This window comes from Diaphorina citri, unplaced genomic scaffold (assembly GCF_000475195.1).
Source record: "Diaphorina citri unplaced genomic scaffold, Diaci psyllid genome assembly version 1.1 scaffold178, whole genome shotgun sequence".
Classification (NCBI taxonomy): domain Eukaryota; kingdom Metazoa; phylum Arthropoda; class Insecta; order Hemiptera; family Psyllidae; genus Diaphorina; species Diaphorina citri.
The window spans coordinates 176,515-194,883 of NW_007377615.1; the positions used below are offsets into that span (position 1 = coordinate 176,515).

At 37.4% G+C, this 18,369-nt stretch overlaps 1 protein-coding gene and 1 long non-coding RNA gene across 6 annotated transcripts in view; both read right to left on the bottom strand.

Moving 5' to 3' along the window:
• The window catches only part of LOC103505491, a 136,513-nt gene that overhangs the window by 31,433 nt on the left and 86,711 nt on the right, over positions 1 to 18,369 (bottom strand). For 3 of the 5 annotated variants that reach the window (XM_008469825.2, XM_008469826.3, XM_026820819.1), the window contains one exon: positions 14,756 to 14,975. In XM_008469825.2, the coding sequence (XP_008468047.2) occupies positions 14,756 to 14,975 (220 nt within the window). Of the gene's footprint in view, positions 1 to 14,755; positions 15,800 to 18,369 lie in introns of those variants that run through there. The other 2 variants (XM_008469823.3, XM_026820820.1) reach the window with 2 other exon arrangements.
• LOC113465889 lies at positions 13,761 to 14,711 on the bottom strand. Its single transcript, XR_003390461.1, has 2 exons — positions 14,628 to 14,711; positions 13,761 to 14,259 (listed from the first exon to the last, which is right to left on the bottom strand). It is a non-coding gene; the product is annotated as an uncharacterized LOC113465889 (long non-coding RNA).

The following is an 18,369-nucleotide window of genomic DNA, read 5'->3' on the forward strand; positions in this document are numbered from 1 at the left end:
GTAGCAGAAAATTTACCAAGCAAATCTGACTTGCTAAAAATCAACAAATCAGGTTGCATAATCTAATGGTTTAGTTGGCATTCTACAAATGACTTACCCAGGGCTCGATTTTCAGTGATCTACTAAATCGGAAAGTTAAATAATGAAGCTTGAATATTTACCTGAAACAGAATAAAAAGAACTTGGATAAGTAGGTATTCAAGTCAACTAGACAAAATTTCTACAAAAGTGAGAAAGCAGGGAATTTAAGATCATATTTATAGGCACTAAACTTGGGGTTTGTTAGGAAATACATTTTTACAAGCAAAAAAGCATAATACTCTCTTTCAAACTTGAGAAGAATACATCAATACATATGTATACAACTATACACCCACATAACCTAAATACAAGTTTGGATGCAAGAAAATGAAAGTTACAGCGAGCCATTTACAAGTACTTGTTCATATTATGATATGATGTACATAATGCATCCAAGATGACATCATTTGACACTGACACAAATCATTAAAATATCAGACACGTCACGATATCTAACAAAAGACTCACCACTAGTGTGACTAGTGTTAGAGTAGACATAACATCGTAAAGTCTGACAAGTCTACGATATCTAATGGAAGTCCCATGGACATAAATCATAACACTCATATGATCATACTTATGTATCTGAAGTAACACTCATGTCTGAAATCGCACTCATGTCTTTGGGAATCAGTAAACATGAATTTTAGCATGACAAAAATTATTGGCATGACATTTTGAGCATAAGGGAGCTTCACTAAGTAGGTCAGACGTGTTATTGAGGTTAGTATGCATAGGCATTACCAGACATTGAAAGAACCTCATTATGACTTTACACATGACGAGTGCAATTTGTAATAACAAAGAGGATTTGTTCATTAATTTCTGCACCTCATTGGACCTCTGGAGGTCCTAAAGTTTAACAAAGAGCCTAGTGATGCACGCGAGATGAGACAGAACCTTCGTGGAAAAATCACAAGACGAGACAGAATTCAAGTCTCGTCTCATAAATTTCCAGACGAGAAATCTTGCCGTTGTGCATCACTAACAGAAACACTGCACATGCAGTGTTCGTCATATCAGATGTCAATATGAAACCTCTTATCTCTGCTAACATCAGCTTAATCCTGATCAAATCAATCATACAACGTGCACTGCACTCAGACACACTTGATACTCGTAGGTACTTCATATGGATTTATAATTCAAACGAGCTGGGAGTTCATTTTGTAATCATATTGGATCATCAATGAAAAACCTTAGAGAAAAAATACATGGACAAAAAACTTTGTGAAAGGATGTTAAATGAAAACCTTTTGGGACAGTTGGCATAGAAGTCCTTAAATTGTGGTGGAAACCCCCCCCCCCCCCCCCCCCCCCCGTAAAAATGGCCTAAAAAAGCACTAATTTATTAAACTGTATCAACATATAAGAGGTTCTCCACTGCATTCATCCATGGATTGCTAATGAAGAAAAGTGGATGTTGAAGTTTTTGTAGCAAGAGAACAAATAAGAACTGTCCATGTGACGACAACTCCAGAGTACTGCTTGCGAGAGGAGAAAATTATGGAAAAAAGGTCAAAGAAAGACATAAAACTTATTTAATTTTAAGTATTCAACTCCAATTTGATCATACTCCCATGGATATGGTTGCATGGTAGCTAATCAAATTTACAGTTATCTCAATTATTTATGGTGGGAAATTATTCTGTTCAAACCAAGTGCTTCAGTTTTTATTATGAGTTTCAAATGTGTACGTCACAGTGACGTAGGACATAGGATAAAGTGACTTAAATAAATTTATCTAAACCAAGGCTAATAAAATGGGCCATCTCGTTATCACATGACCAGCTCAGTAGATTTTGTCAGCTCAGACCTACATGATAGAATTAGCTAGAACCTATCTACTAACAATTCGAACATGGTAGAATTAGCTAGTCGAGACTCATACATGACGTCAATAGCTAATTCTCACTAGACGTGCTAATTATTAGGCCACGGATACCGCGAACAGACCGTGGATACCAATGCCTAACTGTGAACAACTTCCTACTTTGAAATTTTAAGGGGAAACAAGAAGATGAGGTCCCACATGATCAAAATATAGGAGAAACCTCCCCTACATTTCCCCTGACCCCCTACTGTGATTTTGGTAGTAGGGGGTCAAGGGGAGGTTTCCTTAGACCTAATTTTTTTTCAGAGCTCATTCTCTCTTCTGCTTTCAGATTGGAAGGTTCTCTCTTCTTGATCCCTCTCTGTGATATTTCCAATTCTCCAAAACAAGAGTTCCCATTGAGCATTAAGATTTCCAAAGGGTCTATCCCATGTAACTTTTCACGAGGAATCGATTGGTGTACATATAAGATCTCTAGGAATGACGGTCAACAAAGTATGCGCTTGTAAGGAGCTATTAAGATTTCCAAAGGGTCTGTCCCATGTAACTTTTCACGAGGAATCGATTGGTGTACATATAAGATCTCTAGGAATGACGGTCAACAAAGTATGCGCTTGTAAGGAGCAATAGTTTGCGACTAGCTACTATATTTATTAGGTACCAATACAAAATGTAAAGAAATTTGATGTGGACACTTACTTAAACGTAAGAACTAATATCAGATTCATTGACTTCAAACCTTGATCAGCTCCATTTGGAAGGGAGAACGAATGGCATTACCAAATTCTTGCCTGCAGATGATTTGAAGAAGACCAAGTAGATTTGGAACACATGTATAGATATACAATGAGTGATATTTCTTATCAAGATAACCAGAAGCTATACCACGAAGAACCAGCAAGTTATCAACATAAGACGGAGTAGGTATAGGAAACTCAGAACCAAATCATCTGACCTAACTACGGATGATAAGTGAAATTGTTACGGACAATGTACGAACTGCAGGAATAACACATGAAATTGTTGAATTTAACGAGTACTTACTTAGTAGATATGAAAATAAAATTTACAAATTATAACCAAATAAGTAGAACTACCCAAACCTGATTATGAAACCAACATATGGGATGCGTGACGGAAAAGGGGCTCGCCCCAAAATTCAAGGTTTGGGGTTCAACCACGGCAAGTAAATGCATTTCAAAAGAACAAGAAAGGTCTCCCGAGGTCTTCCTATAGAGAACTTGATTTTCGAGGCCTGACTAAGGTCTCTTCCTATTATAAGTTACAATACATGCAAGCAATGCCTCAACACATAATGCCATTATGAATTTATTATCCAAACAGTGTTGCCATGTTGATTTCACGCTTTCAGGTGGTTTGACAACAGTGTATACTTGCTTTACGAGACACAATAGGAGATTGGTTCCTACGTTTTATATTATCAAGTTAACCTCGCTCGCACTGGAGCATTGTAATCTGAAGGTTGTGGGTTTGATAACAACTACAGCAGCTTAAAGTGTGCCGACAGTACTGGTTCGGTAGGAATCAGGAAGGTGGAACCAGGTAAACTACATAAGGGACCAACCAACCAAACAACAAATCTGAATTCTAGACAGAATTCAAAATGGTGCAAATTTTGTGTGCCTACTAGTCTTACTATCAGAAGTATCAGAATCCAACTGCAATACAATATTGATTTAAGCAGAGGAGGAAAAGCAAATAAGAAAAGGATGGGTTTCAAGATATTCAAATGACACCTGGCTACAAGGTCTAGGCCACAGATACGGTAAATTATAGAGGCAGACCTTTGGATGATTTCTTTAAGTACTAACACTCCATAGTAATAGTGAGAAGAAATAACTGGGATAATTACTTCTGGCTTGATTACATGTGTCCGAACTCCGAAGCCAAAAATTATAGAAAATATCGATATTCACAGCAAATAATAATTACTTACATAGCATAAATAAGGCTTTGTATCACATAATTATGTATCATGTAGTGTCAACAAAAGTACTCAAGTACCTATTAAATTGACACACGCTCTATTCTGGCGTTGTCTATTTCTAGGTAAATTACAAAAAGCCCATTAGACTAAGATATACCTGGGTAATTTCCGATTTTCATTAATTTCCTGTCCAAACCATAATGACTGACATTAGTCTTCAGGAAAATTGGACACGATTTCTTACCCCTAGGGGTTTTCCACTGGAGTAGCGTGATCTGTCATGATATTTTCAGCTGAAAACTTTTCAAAAGGAAAAAGCAATTTTCCTTACTCTCCTTCACTCCCCTCGGGGATGGACATGATATAGGTCCGCCATATGAGAGGGGTATTTTATATGTCTTGTTCATTTGTATCTGTCCTTTCATGTCTTGTCCTGATGTGTTTGTCCTATTGATACAGGTACAAGTTATGAACTGTATTTTCCTTGTTTTAGCCTGTAGATCAGGTAAAATTACCTTTCTAATTTTATTTATATGTTTAATTTTTCACCGTCCTTGGCCTTCACCGTCCTTGGCAATTTCACCGTCCTTGGCCTTCTAGCTAATTTGTTGACTTTCACATTTTCTTTAACTTGGGGAAAGTTTTCGAGGTGAGGTGTTTCTATTTAGACGAGACGATGTGAACTGTCCAACTTCATGTCATTAGTTATTCAGTGCTCACCAGAGACAATCAAACATTAGCCACAACTCAGACAAAAGGGGTGTGGGAGACCTACTTTGAATATGTCAATAATGTTTGAATAAACGATTCAAGTCAAGTTTTGAATCGTATTTGTATCAAATATAAATAATATACATGCACTGTTCGGATATATCACCCTGTTAGAGTTCAAGGATCACAAGTGGGAGACATTGTTAAACCCGTCACCTGCGTGCCAAATTTGTGCGAATTTGTCTCTGACCTTGTACTTTGTAGAGAACAACGCGAGAAATCTGTCTCTAAAACTGTCTACATCAAAGGCCAAATTTATGAAAAAGAAAAAAAAATGTCTACAATCCTACACAGGTAGGGAGAGCTTCGTGTTCCCAAAATAATCTCTGGCGCTCTGTAATCTATCCCCTAGAAAACAATTAAAAACAATAACGATAGACACGGGCTGTTGCATTGGAGAGATAATCTCGTCATATCTGATGATATGAAATTCATTCGGCCACTGCAGAGTCAGAGGTGTAGGCGTGGATCGTGGATTGAGAAAAAAAATATTGGAAGAATTTCAAATATCCAAGAAATACGAGTGGATTAAAATTATCTAAAAGCTTGTGCAACTGAGAATAGCTGTGAACTGTGGGCGATTTGGAGTAAGTGAGGATCTAAGTAGATATCTGATAGGTGGACCAGATCTCCAGACAATTTCTGCTTTCTAATCCATGAAAATTGACTGAATCTAATTGCCTATGTGTCCACAGGACTTTGTTGGTTAACTTTACTTTAGGAGTAAGTAGAAACTCAGAACTCAAAATATGTATTAACTAGGAACTCAACATTTCAGGGGTTAAATGGGAACCTCAAAGACCTTCAGATTTGGTACCCCAACACCGATTGCACTGCCCATGCCCCCTTGATTTATGTCACTGGATGGTGAGGGCGAGATGTGCTGACTTGAGCGATTATGTCTGGGATTGCCACGATGCAGGGGAGCGTGGGTGAGAGTTTAAGTGAAGTAAAATGAGCGTGTTTTTTCTGCTCCCTCTCTGAGAGAAGGAAGCTCGGCAAAATCTGGTGTTGACAAAGGTGTGTCTTTGTAAATCTTGCATAATTGTGTAATTTATTTGCCAGAAGCCATTGCAACCGAGAAAATTTAAGTAGCTCCTTCAAGGTTGCATACTTTTTTTTACTGACCAAAGTCTTTTCTTCTGGCTTCATTACATGTGTCCGAACTCCGAAGCCAAAAATTAGGAATTTTAGGAATTTTAATTGTGTTAAGCATATTTAAATGCTTGTCACAAACATCGTTCCCTGATTATTTCACCTAGATAAATTTCCGCTGCGCGCTCCCTTTTAGCTGCATAGTTATCAAACTAAAAACATAAACGAAACTCAAATATTAGGCGAGCGACCAACTCAAAGATAGAGCCATGGAGTCAAAATCAGGGCAGGCTTGTATCTCGACTGTCTTGAATGTTGGTCATTCAATAGACAAGTAGTTGATCCATGCCTACCCGGTTATAACCCTATCTTTAGAACTTATCTGAGTTGAAGAGAGCTCAGATAGTACCACTGGTTAATACCACTAAGCTTCTATCAAGAGTACCTACTATTACTTGAGTACTGTGATAATACCAAGTACCAGTCAGTTAATTCATGGTGCAATCTTATACGTCAGGAAAAGTCAGGTGACTAAAAATACTGACCGGCCCTACAGGGTATGAACAAATTTTATCAAGAGACCACATAGTAGTATACAGGGTGTTCAATTGTTCATACACAAAAAGCCCAATCAGAGGCTTAGGTGTAAGGACAAACAGCCCTAAAGGATGGGTTAAGCTTCTACGATGACAGGGTGTTCCACAAATTTCAGTGTTTGTCAACATAGGGTAGGAAACACAAAGAAATCAGACAGAATCAAGGAGAAGCCACATGAGAACAAAAGCTGGAAGCAACAACATGAGCTTTAAATGAGCGTGGGAATAATTATTGAGACAATATTGACATGCTGTGAGAAAATTGATTTCAAATCACAAATTAAGGATTAATGTGGTTAAAATGAAATAGGAATGGGGGGAATAAGGAGGACAAGAAGAAGGCAGAGGCAGACGGGAGAAAAAGGAGATACATAACAAATAATGAAAGTAGAGATATGTATTTAGAAGGGAGGAAACTTATGGAGTTGAGATAAAGTTTAGGAACTTAGGAGGAGAGTAAAGAACATTGGAGAACATTAAAGACAAAGTGAATACTAAATAGGTAATTAGGTACTGGTACAGGTACACTGATATTAGAGAACTCTCCTACATACCTCATCCTCCTTTGATAACCTCTTCTCATCTCTGACCTGATAACAGATTGCTGATAATGCTGATAAAGGTAGGTAGATAGGTAATTTAGGAAATATGCATGTATTTAGCAAACTATTAGGCCTGCTACAGGGAAATTTGAAAACACAAGGCCCTAAAATCAGGTTTGTTGTGATGGCTGTTGTGTAAGACTGTAATATTATGCTCTCAGTATTTGCTGAAAGGGTCTTTGGTTTTATGTTCTTTAAAATTTTCCGAGACAAACATTATTATTGCACATAGAAATCGCATTATTTCCCTTGAAACAACTTGAATATTTTTCCCCTACAGTAATGATAATGAATAACATCTTAGAAATAGTTATATTATTTTCCTAGAAACAACTTTAATGAATAACTTACCAGCTACATACATCATACATTTTTTCCTACTGCAGTATCCCCATTTAAAACTGTGTCTAGCGTATGTTTTGAAAAACATACAAGCGTGTACGATAAATAAATAATAATACTGTTATATTCCGTGCTGGCATTGGTACAAGGCTTTCTGATATTGTGAAATTCAAAACAGTATTTGAGTATTTACGACCATTCGTTAAGTGAGAGTGAGAAAGGGAGAGAGAGAGGGGGGAGAGAGAGAGAGAGGGGGAGAGAGAGGGAGGGAAGGGGAGAGAGAGAAATGTCCAGGTCATTATAGTCTAATGGTGAAATGATTCAGTTGAAAATGGAGGGTAATCGCTACTCATAATCGCAATCATTATTGCTACCCATATAATATGTAGAATTGTAGATACATAAGTACGTATGTAACTGAATAATGAGCATGGAAAGCGAAAATTAGGCAATTGACCGAAGTATCTACCTTCCTTCCATCTCTTTCTAGCCCTTTCTCTTTCTTTGCGATTTAGACTTTCTCTTAAAGTAATTTATTGAGCAATGGAACTCGAATGGCCACAACGTCACTTAACGTTGCGTGTCTGATGCATTCAACGGGCTATCAACTATCAACCAACGTTGCACGTGGTTGGTATTAGGCTGGGTGACCGTCTGGGTAATCGCATGATACTGACTTTTAATCATGGATTATATCTAGTAGCTTATTCTACCGTCTGGGTAATCGCATGATACTGACTTTTAATCATGGATTATATCTAGTAGCATGGATTATATCTAGTAGCTTATTAACCTATCTCGGTGGTGTAGTGGTCAAGGCGCTCGCCTGGTAAACAGGAGGGCGTGGGTTCAATCCCAGCCGAGGTATGGAATTTAATGAGGTCCCACATGATCAAAATGTAGGAGAAACCTCCCCTACATTTCCCCTGACCCCCTACTGTGATTTTGGTAGTAGGGGGTCAAGGGGAGGTTTCCTTAGACCTAATTTTTTTTCAGAGCTCATTCTCTCTTCTGCTTTCAGATTGGAAGGTTCTCTCTTCTTGATCCCTCTCTGTGATATTTCCAATTCTCCAAAACAAGAGTTCCCATTGAGTATTAAGATTTCCAAAGCAGCTTTGTGCGCTTCAAGTGGGTATTCCTAACCCAACTCAAATCCAGAGATAACACTGATAAAGCAGATAACAGCTGAGTCAAATAATCCGGATCTGATTTCAGCCGTTTATCTCTACGAAAGCAGCTCCAATGTGTCAATCAAATACTCAAATTATCTATACTTTGCCAGGGAGCTTTGGCATGTCAATTCTTCAATCTATTTCCAAGGGACTTTGTTCGAAAAAGAATTGAAGGAGAGGGAGGAAGAAACGGAGATAGATGGAGAAGAAAAGATAGAAATTAGAGAAGGAGAAGAGGAGAAGAAAGGGAAGCAGGTGGAGAGGAAAAGATGGAGATTAGATAAGGGGAGGGAAGGAGGGAGATGAATAGAGATAGTGTAAGGGAGGAGGGAGAGAGGGACGAAGAGGAAGGGAGGGAGAAGGGAAGAGGTCGTACAATGTATGTAGAAAAGGAATATGTAGATATTGTATGGTAATTGACAAGCAAAAGAAGTGTAGTTAGAATATTTAGATGTGCCAAATTTGACGGTAACTACTATCAAATCCCTTGATAGCTATATCATTACCTACTCGTATATTACCTATAATCTACTTTTAACTTAAAACAAAAGAAAATTTTCCCTTAAAGCTGATACTACATCTGCCTCGAGAACAATGTGAAAAAAATCGTACACATGTGGGGATTTTCCGACAATTTACCAAGTGACGCAAACAACGTCATTGTCATCCCATGAAACACATTTCCACAACACAAAGCAATACACCAGACAAAACAAATGGCAAAACGTTAGAAACCAATAAGGAAATTTGGCAAGCAGTGCCATTTCGTGTGAGTGTGAACAATTAAGTGTTCATTAGGAGAGTATGCTAAATACAACAAATCTGAATTCTAGACAATTCAAAATGATGCAAATTTTGTGTGCCTACTAGTCCTACTATCAGAAGTATCAGAATCCAACTGCAATACAATATTGATTTAAGCAGAGGAGGAAAAGCAAATAATAGAAGGATGGGTTTCAAGATATTCAAATGACACCTGGCTACAAGGTCTAGGCCACAGATATGGTAAATTATAGAGGCAGACCTTTGGATGATTTCTTTAAGTACTAACACTCCATAGTAATAGTGAGAAGAAATAACTGGGATAATTACCTAAATGAGGTGAAAACTCTAAAACATGCTATACGTTGTTCATCTGGGGCAGACCAGATGGTGGCAGTGGCACACACTGAGAAAAAAACTAGGGTGCTGGAAGCCCAAACAAACTGGGTTCTGGATATCTAATATTGAACTCTATATATCGGGAAGCTCGGCACTATAATAGAGCATTCGATTCCAACGAACTGAATTAGGGAAAGTAACCCAATAATAATAATAGCCCAATAATAGCCCAAGTGTTTAGCCCAAGGGAAAGTAACCCAATAATAGCCCAAGTGTTTTATTGGAAAAGGATGGTAAACTTTCTCATTGTTTCGACAATCGGTCTCAAAGAGAAACAGAAAAACTCTCTTGTACGAGCATTCCATTCCAACGAACTGAATTAGGGAAAGTAACCCAATAATAGAGTTCTTCCACCCTAACTTGTGACGCCCTATCACTTGTCATCGAATGGAAGTAAACCCTCGTCAATAAAAACCTTGGGAGTTATACAGTGACGTTAGAACCCTTAAAAAAGAGTTCTTTAGAAACTAACCCATGTTAGACTGGAACTAAGCGGGTTTCCCCATATAATTATTATGAGGATGAGGCCATTTGCCATTATATTTGAAATGCATCGCTTGTTTTTGTGCTCATTTCAAGTGTTTTTCCACGACACAAAACCAGCACAATATTGCCATTTGTATGAAATTAATCAACTCCAGGGAGATTAAGATAAACTTGATTAATGATTCAAATAATATCAGAGAATGTACGAGAGAACTCATTGAGCTAAAATTTTTATCTTAACCTCTTGACAAAAAAGATGTTCTAGAGAGGTTTGTAAATTTGTCTCAATGAATGGAAAATTGTCACTTGAATTGTTTGGGGGACCATGTGACTCATTTGGGGGTAATTAGGTGATTCGTATGAAGCTATGAAGTGGTTATTATTGTAGACAAACTGCCGAGCCCAAGTGTTTTATTGGAAAAGGATGGTAAACTTTCTCATTGTTTCGACAATCGGTCTCAAAGAGATAAATATTGGAAGAATTTCAAATATCCAAGAAATACGAGTGGATTAAAATTATCTAAAAGCTTGTGCAACTGAGAATAGCTGTGAACTGTGGGCGATTTGGAGTAAGTGAGGATCTAAGTAGATATCTGATAGGTGGACCAGATCTCCAGACAATTTCTGCTCATGTTATTCAATTCTCACGTAATCTAGTTACTAGTCACTGATGAACGAACTCAAAAAACGCCATACCTTTCTAGGATGACGTTCTTTCTACGATAAACTCTTGGAAGTCTTGGACAAAATTGTGTCCTATCTCAGTTATGATAACTAAATGACTACCTACTTGAAATTTCCTAGTGCATCTCAGGTGAGGTAATACGATTGAGAATTATATGTACCTACATCACCGATATTTTATCTCAATTCTCGGGAGAAATTGATGAGCTGTTTACTCTAAAGACGCAGATACTTGATGAGTAATTGACGCATCTCGAGAGGCTATAGAGAAGTAATTGAAAATTGCATAATACTCAATCAAGATCGCAGAGTCCAGACCATTTCTGCTTTCTAATCCATGAAAATTGACTGAATCTAATTGCCTATGTGTCCGCAGGACCTTGTTGGTTAACTTTACTTTAGGAGTAAGTAAAAGCTCAGAACTAGGGACTCAACATTTCAGGGGTTAAATGGGAACCTCAAAGACCTTCATTTTTGGTAAACGAACCCCAACACCCATTGCACTGCCCTTGATTTATGTCACTGGATGCTGGATGGTGTGGGCGAGATGTGCTGACTTGAGCGATTATGTCTGGGATTGCCATGATGCAGGGAAGCGTGGGTGAGAGTTTAAGTGAAGTAAAATGAGCGTGTGTTTTCTGCTCCCTCTCTAAGAGAAAGAAGCTCGGCAAAATCTGGTGTTGACAAAGGTGTGTCTTTGTAAATCTTGCATAATTGTGTAATTTATTTGCCAGAAGCCATTGCAACGAACACGTATGATTACGGTCGAGTATCAGAGATAATTCTTATCTGTACATAACGTAGGTTTAGTTGTGTTTGAATCGTAATGCCCAAATGTCATGATGTTTGTTTTGTCAAAATCTGTGGGAGATAAAAAAAAAGGGAAGAGACATCTAGAAGATATGAGTGTGAGAGAAAGGGAGGGAGAGTAGGTAAATTTGTTGTCCAATTTAATTTTAAAGGGAAGAGACATCTAGAAGATATGAGTGTGAGAGAAAGGGAGGGAGAGTAGGTAAATTTGTTGTCCAATTTAATTTTAATTCTAGTACATGTTCTTCAATTCTCATGTAATATAAATACAAGTCACTAATGAACGGACTCAAAAAACGCCATACCTTTCTAGGATGACGTTCTTTCTACGATAAACTCTTGGAAGTCTTGGACAAAATTGTATCCTATCTCAGTTATGATAACTGAATGACTACCTACTTGAAATTGCCTAGTGCATCTCAGGTGAGGTAATACGATTGAGAATTATGTGTACCTACATCACCGATATTTTATCTCAATTCTCGGGAGAAATTGATGAGCTGTTTACTCTAAAGACGCAGAGACTTGATGAGTAATTGACGCATCTCGAGAGGCTATAGAGAAGTAATTGAAAATTGCATAATACTCAATCAAGATCGCAGAGCAAATTTCCGCTCTTGAGGGAAGAGCTGTCCGTTACCTGGTGGATAAAACACTTCCGTCTATCTACTCGTAGTAATCTCGACTCAGGTGGTGTGATTGATATTTCACTCATAACCTGTAATTTGGTCTTGATTGGAGTTTTAATTACTGGCATTGGAGATACTTTTAGAAGCATTTATATGAAAGCTCCCCGTTTTTGGTAGCAAGAACGAGTACAAGTCGGAAATGCGTCCAGTTTTAAATACAAGGGTTCCTAAAGGGCTAGGCCGCTAAGGAAATCCATTATACACCAGATAAAGATCACTTTGTTCAGATATCGTACATTATTGTTTATATGTTTAATATATCATATCAGCACTTAACCATGTATTAAAACATGAGATACAATATTTCACAGTTCCTGCTATGAAAACTCCCATGGTATGCTTATAAGTCTTATGTAAAGAGTTTCACAGAGCCTCCAAGCCCTCGCAAGTTGCTCTGGCCATGTAAAGGCATCAAGAGTCCGAGTATGAGTTAAAGTTCCAAGTCTCTTTTCTGACCTTGACTGCTTAGAACGCTACTTGGCCTTGGCCAAAGCCAGCCTAACCTTAGCAACTTGGTGACTAGAAGCGGATTGTCAGTGGAAACAGTCGTTCCCTATATTCAGGAGATTCCTAAAATGTGTTCTGCAAAAGACACGGGTTCCATGAGAATACTCGTATTGATGGGGTACCAAAAGAGAAGACTAAAGATATGTTGTATTTGAGAGACAATCAAGTAACAAATTGCCATGAGTTATGTACTTTCAATAGGTACCAGTAATGCCTGATTAGCCAACCCCTTTGCAGTTGTTCTGACATATTCTTTGATTGGGGTTAGTATTCTTCCAAGTTTTATGTAATCCATACCTAGAAAAGTTTGAGAACCTCTGTCTATTCAATCAATAAGAAGGCGACATTAGAAACACTAATGCTAATGATTGTCACAATCATACAAGTGTTGATAGTGAGATTCTCATCAACTCATGAACTATCGTAATGTATCTTGTATCATAATATCTTGTTCATAATGGATATCAGAGTTCTCATTTGTAATCCAAACATAGAGATGCAACTACCAGCGGTTGCTTAGTGGTACCACTTAAGGAAGAAACTGATCATGTTTCAAGACTCTTAGCAGCTCATGTTTGTAAACGTGCCTCTTGGGATTTAATGACAATCAACTCCTTTGATCATGATTGAGATTTTAGACTGTTAGAGATCATCTAATTTACAATATTGACATGTCTTGTTAGTAGTCTCATAATTACATACTTCAAATTGCTTTAATCATTGATTGATATACTCAAACATCAAGTTATGTTTTAGACTGGCCCACCTTTTTGTTTCTGAATTTTAGCAAATAAAACTTCTTCAATAGTAACAGCAGTCAATGATATAAATATTGTACCTTTTAACAGAAGGAATATGTATTCAAAATTGGCACCAACCTTGCTTATACTGGTTGTGTGGGTGTTGGTAGATATTACCAGTGCTTTGTTTAGACAACTGTGCTACATTGAGAACTTGTACAGGCTAAATGAATGGAAAGTGTGCAGCCGTGTTGCAAATCTCCTGGTACTTTATGGTACCTTGCTTGTTGGTTTGTAGATTTTGGCAAAGTGAAAGTAGGACTGCAATACAATTGGTTAGGATTCAATATTGAACAGCTGTTAGTTTAACTGTACAAATATTGATTCAGGTGATTATTTAATGGGGATACCTATCCAGACGCAGACAGGGTTATGCAAAATTAACTTGTGTCAAACGTGATCATCCAATGGAGAGTCTTTGTCATATAGGCATTTTTATTGGGGTTGGATGGCATTGAATGGAAAAAAAGCATGCAAACAAGTGCTGTAGTAACATTACTTTTCTTTTCTGAATATTGGATGTTGTCTTCAAAGGGCAGTTATGCCTGACAGGTGACAAAATTTCCTTTTGCAACAGAATCCCATATTAACCATATTTAGACAGAAGAGGACTATGATACCATGTAGTTGAGAAGCAAAATAAACATGCAAAAATGATTGGGGCCATACTTAGAGATAAAACTTGAATATTATATTGAAATTTGCAGATTTTCCTATCCAGACGCAGACAGGGTTATGCAAAGTTAACTTGTGTCAAACGTGATCATCCAATGGAGAGTCTTTGTCATATAGGCATTTTTATTGGGGTTGGATGGCATTGAATGGAAAAAAAGCATGCAAACAAGTGCTGTAGTAACATTACTTTTCTTTTCTGAATATTGGATGTTGTCTTCAAAGGGCAGTTATGCCTTACAGGTGACAAAATTTCCTTTTGCAACAGAATCCCATATTAACCATATTTAGACAGAAGAGGACTATGATACCATGTACTTAGTTGAGAAGCAAAATAAACATGCAAAAATGATTGGGGCCATACTTAGAGATAAAACTTGAATATTATATTGAAATTTGCAGATTTTGAAGCTACAATTTGGATTAGCCAATCAGATTGCTTAATTCAAGTTTAACTTTAATCTCAAAGTGATCATAATCAAACTGATAGAAGCTGGATTCTTACCTGATCATTATTATACAGGGTGTATTGTGAAGATGTAGTGGTGCTAGTGGGGGGAGCCAGGTTATTCTTGCTTGAGTATAACCACAGGAATGGTGGGGGCTCCACTGGGGTAGTACTGGCTGATACAACCACATCAGGCTGAATAATATTGTTGTTGTGGTTTGTGGTGGGTGCCCCAGACTCAGGACTCAGGTTCGAATCTTCCCGTTTTCTAAGTTTACTGCGAACCAAACGAATACTAATTAGAGTTGAGCCATTGGTGGACACCATTTTGAAACTATTCCTCAAAGTGCCTACACAGTTAAAACCTTTCTTAATCATATTGGATTTTTCGTTTTTAGTCTCTAACACGTCCGGCGTATTTTTATGAGATTTTGGATTTGGCAGAGTTGCACTTTTATTGTGAAACACTCCCCCAAAAGTAACTGTTTTATTTGGCATTTTTTTCGGGTTTCAGTAAAATATTCACACAAATAAACACTTCACCAAAGGATTATTATTTTACAGAAAAAAATCCAAACGAAGACTAGTATAATATCACAGCCAACGGTTCTAGCCTCTTTTTCAAAAATTCCGGTTAGAAATTAAATGAAAATTCAAATGGGAATTTTTATATGAAAAATTTGCTAGATTAAATGAAAGGTCTCTCTTGTAATCTGATGATGCCGTTGAGCGTCCATTCCATGAAAAGCCATGGGAAAAGTGAGTGCAACCCTTGTTTGACAACCAGGGAGGTGATGCAAGGAAATTTGGTAAAATTATTTGGCACACACATTCGAAACACGGTGAACCAAACAGGAGGAAAGAGAATTTACATTGACTAAAAAAACCACTACACGCCTCGAACCTATGCACAAAAAGAGCACTAGGTTTTTCCTTATACGAAAAACAAATTAGATTTCCTTTATATTAAAAATGGATTAAATTAGAATAAAATCTAGACACTCATTATTCGCTCAACACTATTTAAAAAGAAATTATTTTTCACTCAAATAACACAGGTCCTCCTCGTAAGACAGTCAGAAGCCGACTAAACAAATTCAAGTTTTTAGATAGGGAGAAAGAAAGTACATGGCAACCATTGTGATTGTGAACGTTATACGCGTCCTTCATTGCGCAAAAATTATAGAAAATATCGATATTCACAGCAAATAATAATTACTTACATAGAATAAATAAGGCTTTATATCACATAATTATGTATGATGTAGTGTCAACAAAAGTACTCAAGTACCTATTAAATTGACACACGCTCTATTCTGGCGTTGTCTATTTCTAGAATAGGTAAATTACAAAAAGCCCATTAGACTAAGATATACCTGGGTAATTTCCGATTTTCATTAATTTCCTGTCCAAACCATAATGACTGACATTAGTCTTCAGGAAAATTGGACACGATTTCTTACCCCTAGGGGTTTTCCACTGGAGTAGCGTGATCTGCCATGATATTGAAAAACTATCGAAAACTATCGATAGTTATCGATAGTTTTTTTGAAAACTATCGATAACTATCGATGGCGCCGACTATCGATAGTTCTCTCATGATATTTTCAGCTGAAAACTTTTCAAAAGGAAAAAGCAATTTTCCTTACTCTCCTTCACTCCCCTCGGGGATGGACATGATATAGGTCCGCCATATGAGAGGGGTATTTTATATGTCTTGTTCATTTGTATCTACTAAACAAATTCAAGTTTTTAGATAGGGAGAAAGAAAGTACATGGCAACCATTGTGATTGTGAACGTTATACGCGTCCTTCATTGCGCATGCGCTGATTAAGCCTCATTCACACGGGTCGACTTGTATCCATAATTATGCAAGCTTGTCTAATGTCTACTAGACCTGTGTGAAGGAGGCTTAGAACAAAGGCATAATAATATAAAGAAATATTGGATAGTAGCAGAATAGCAGTGGCAAGACTGGAAAATGGGGCAGAAAAGCTTACCTAGGTTCAGAAAAATGCACCAAGAGATAATGTGCCTGGATGAACATAATGAAGAGAATAACTACCTCAAGAGCCGATACAGAACGGAAAAGATAGGTACCTATAATGTTTCCAGAATTCAAGACTTACAACAAAATAGAAATAGTCATCAGTTCTATTGGTACTAAGTAGTAATCAGCAAGAAAGAAATTATTTTTCACTCAAATAACACAGGTCCTCCTCGTAAGACAGTCAGAAGCCGACTAATCACTAGAGGAGGAGAACTATCGATAGCACTATCGATAACTATCGATAGTTTTGACTATCGAACGCTATCGATAGTTGAGGCTTGACTGAAAATAATGAAGAGAATAACTACCTCAAGAGCCGATACAGAACGGAAAAGATACCTATAATGTTTCCAGAATTCAAGACTTACAACAAAATAGAAATAGTCATCAGTTCTATTGGTACTAAGTAGTAATCAGCAAGAAATTCGACCTGTCCACAAATTTGAGAGCTTTCATTGTGAGCTCAACACAAGCATCCTTTACCGAATTGACCAAACTCTCCGCAGTGAAGTGTTTAAAATTACTCACTCGTGGAGTGCAGACATCATGTTTGCTCTTAAAACGCCAAGGAACACAATGCTTACTCTTTATTCTCGCCCAATGTACTGAGGAAGACAATGGCACTAGGCAAGAGATTGCAAAATCTGCATTTAATCACACTTAATAAGAGGTGTGCATTGTGCAGTAACTGAGTAGAAAGGTCAGATACGGCGAATGAATGGGTGTAGTAGGCAGTATTAACAACACAAGCATCCTTTACCGAATTGACCAAACTCTCCGCAGTGAAGTGTTAAAATTACTCACTCGTGGAGTGCAGACATCATGTTTGCTCTTAAAACGCCAAGGAACACAATGCTTACTCTTTATTCTCACCCAATGTACTGAGGAAGACAAGGGCACTAGGCAAGAGATTGCAAAATCTGCATTAAATCACACTTAATAAGAGGTGTGCATTGTGCAGTAACTGAGTAGAAAGGTCAGATACGGCGAATGAATGGGTGTAGTAGGCAGTATTACTTGGAATACAGTAATTTACTTCTTGTAGGTAGGAGTTAGGCAGATCTGTATACCTGGAATATTGTAATTATTGCAGGCTGGTACTGGGAAACGCACGAATAAATATTGCCTACTTGTGATATTGATATTTCAACACAAATTGGCAAAATTTGAATTTTATATCTTTTTTTTTTTTTGTAAGAATATATTTTATTACCTACTTTTAATACTGTGACATTTTATGTAATTAGTTCTCAGAGAAGTCAAAATGGATTTCTGAGTGTCCCAGAAAAAATAATACATAAATAAATAGTATCCCCGATTTTCCCAGTAAAAAGATATTTATTTTCCTCCTACAATTCGATAAGGATAAACATTACCTATTTGGGAATGTTTTCAATTTTCCTCCTCCTTCCTCTTTTGATTTCAAGCCTGAGCTCAAACTTCTTCGCAGCAGAGTAACGGATTCTTTGGGAATGTTTTCAATTTTCCTCCTCCTTCCTCTTTTGATTTCAAGCCTGAGCTCAAACTTCTTCGCAGCAGAGTAACGGATTCCATTCAAGTCAACAAACGTCAGCACAACTTTGATGTACACAAGTCAGCGCGTCACGTGACAATAATGTA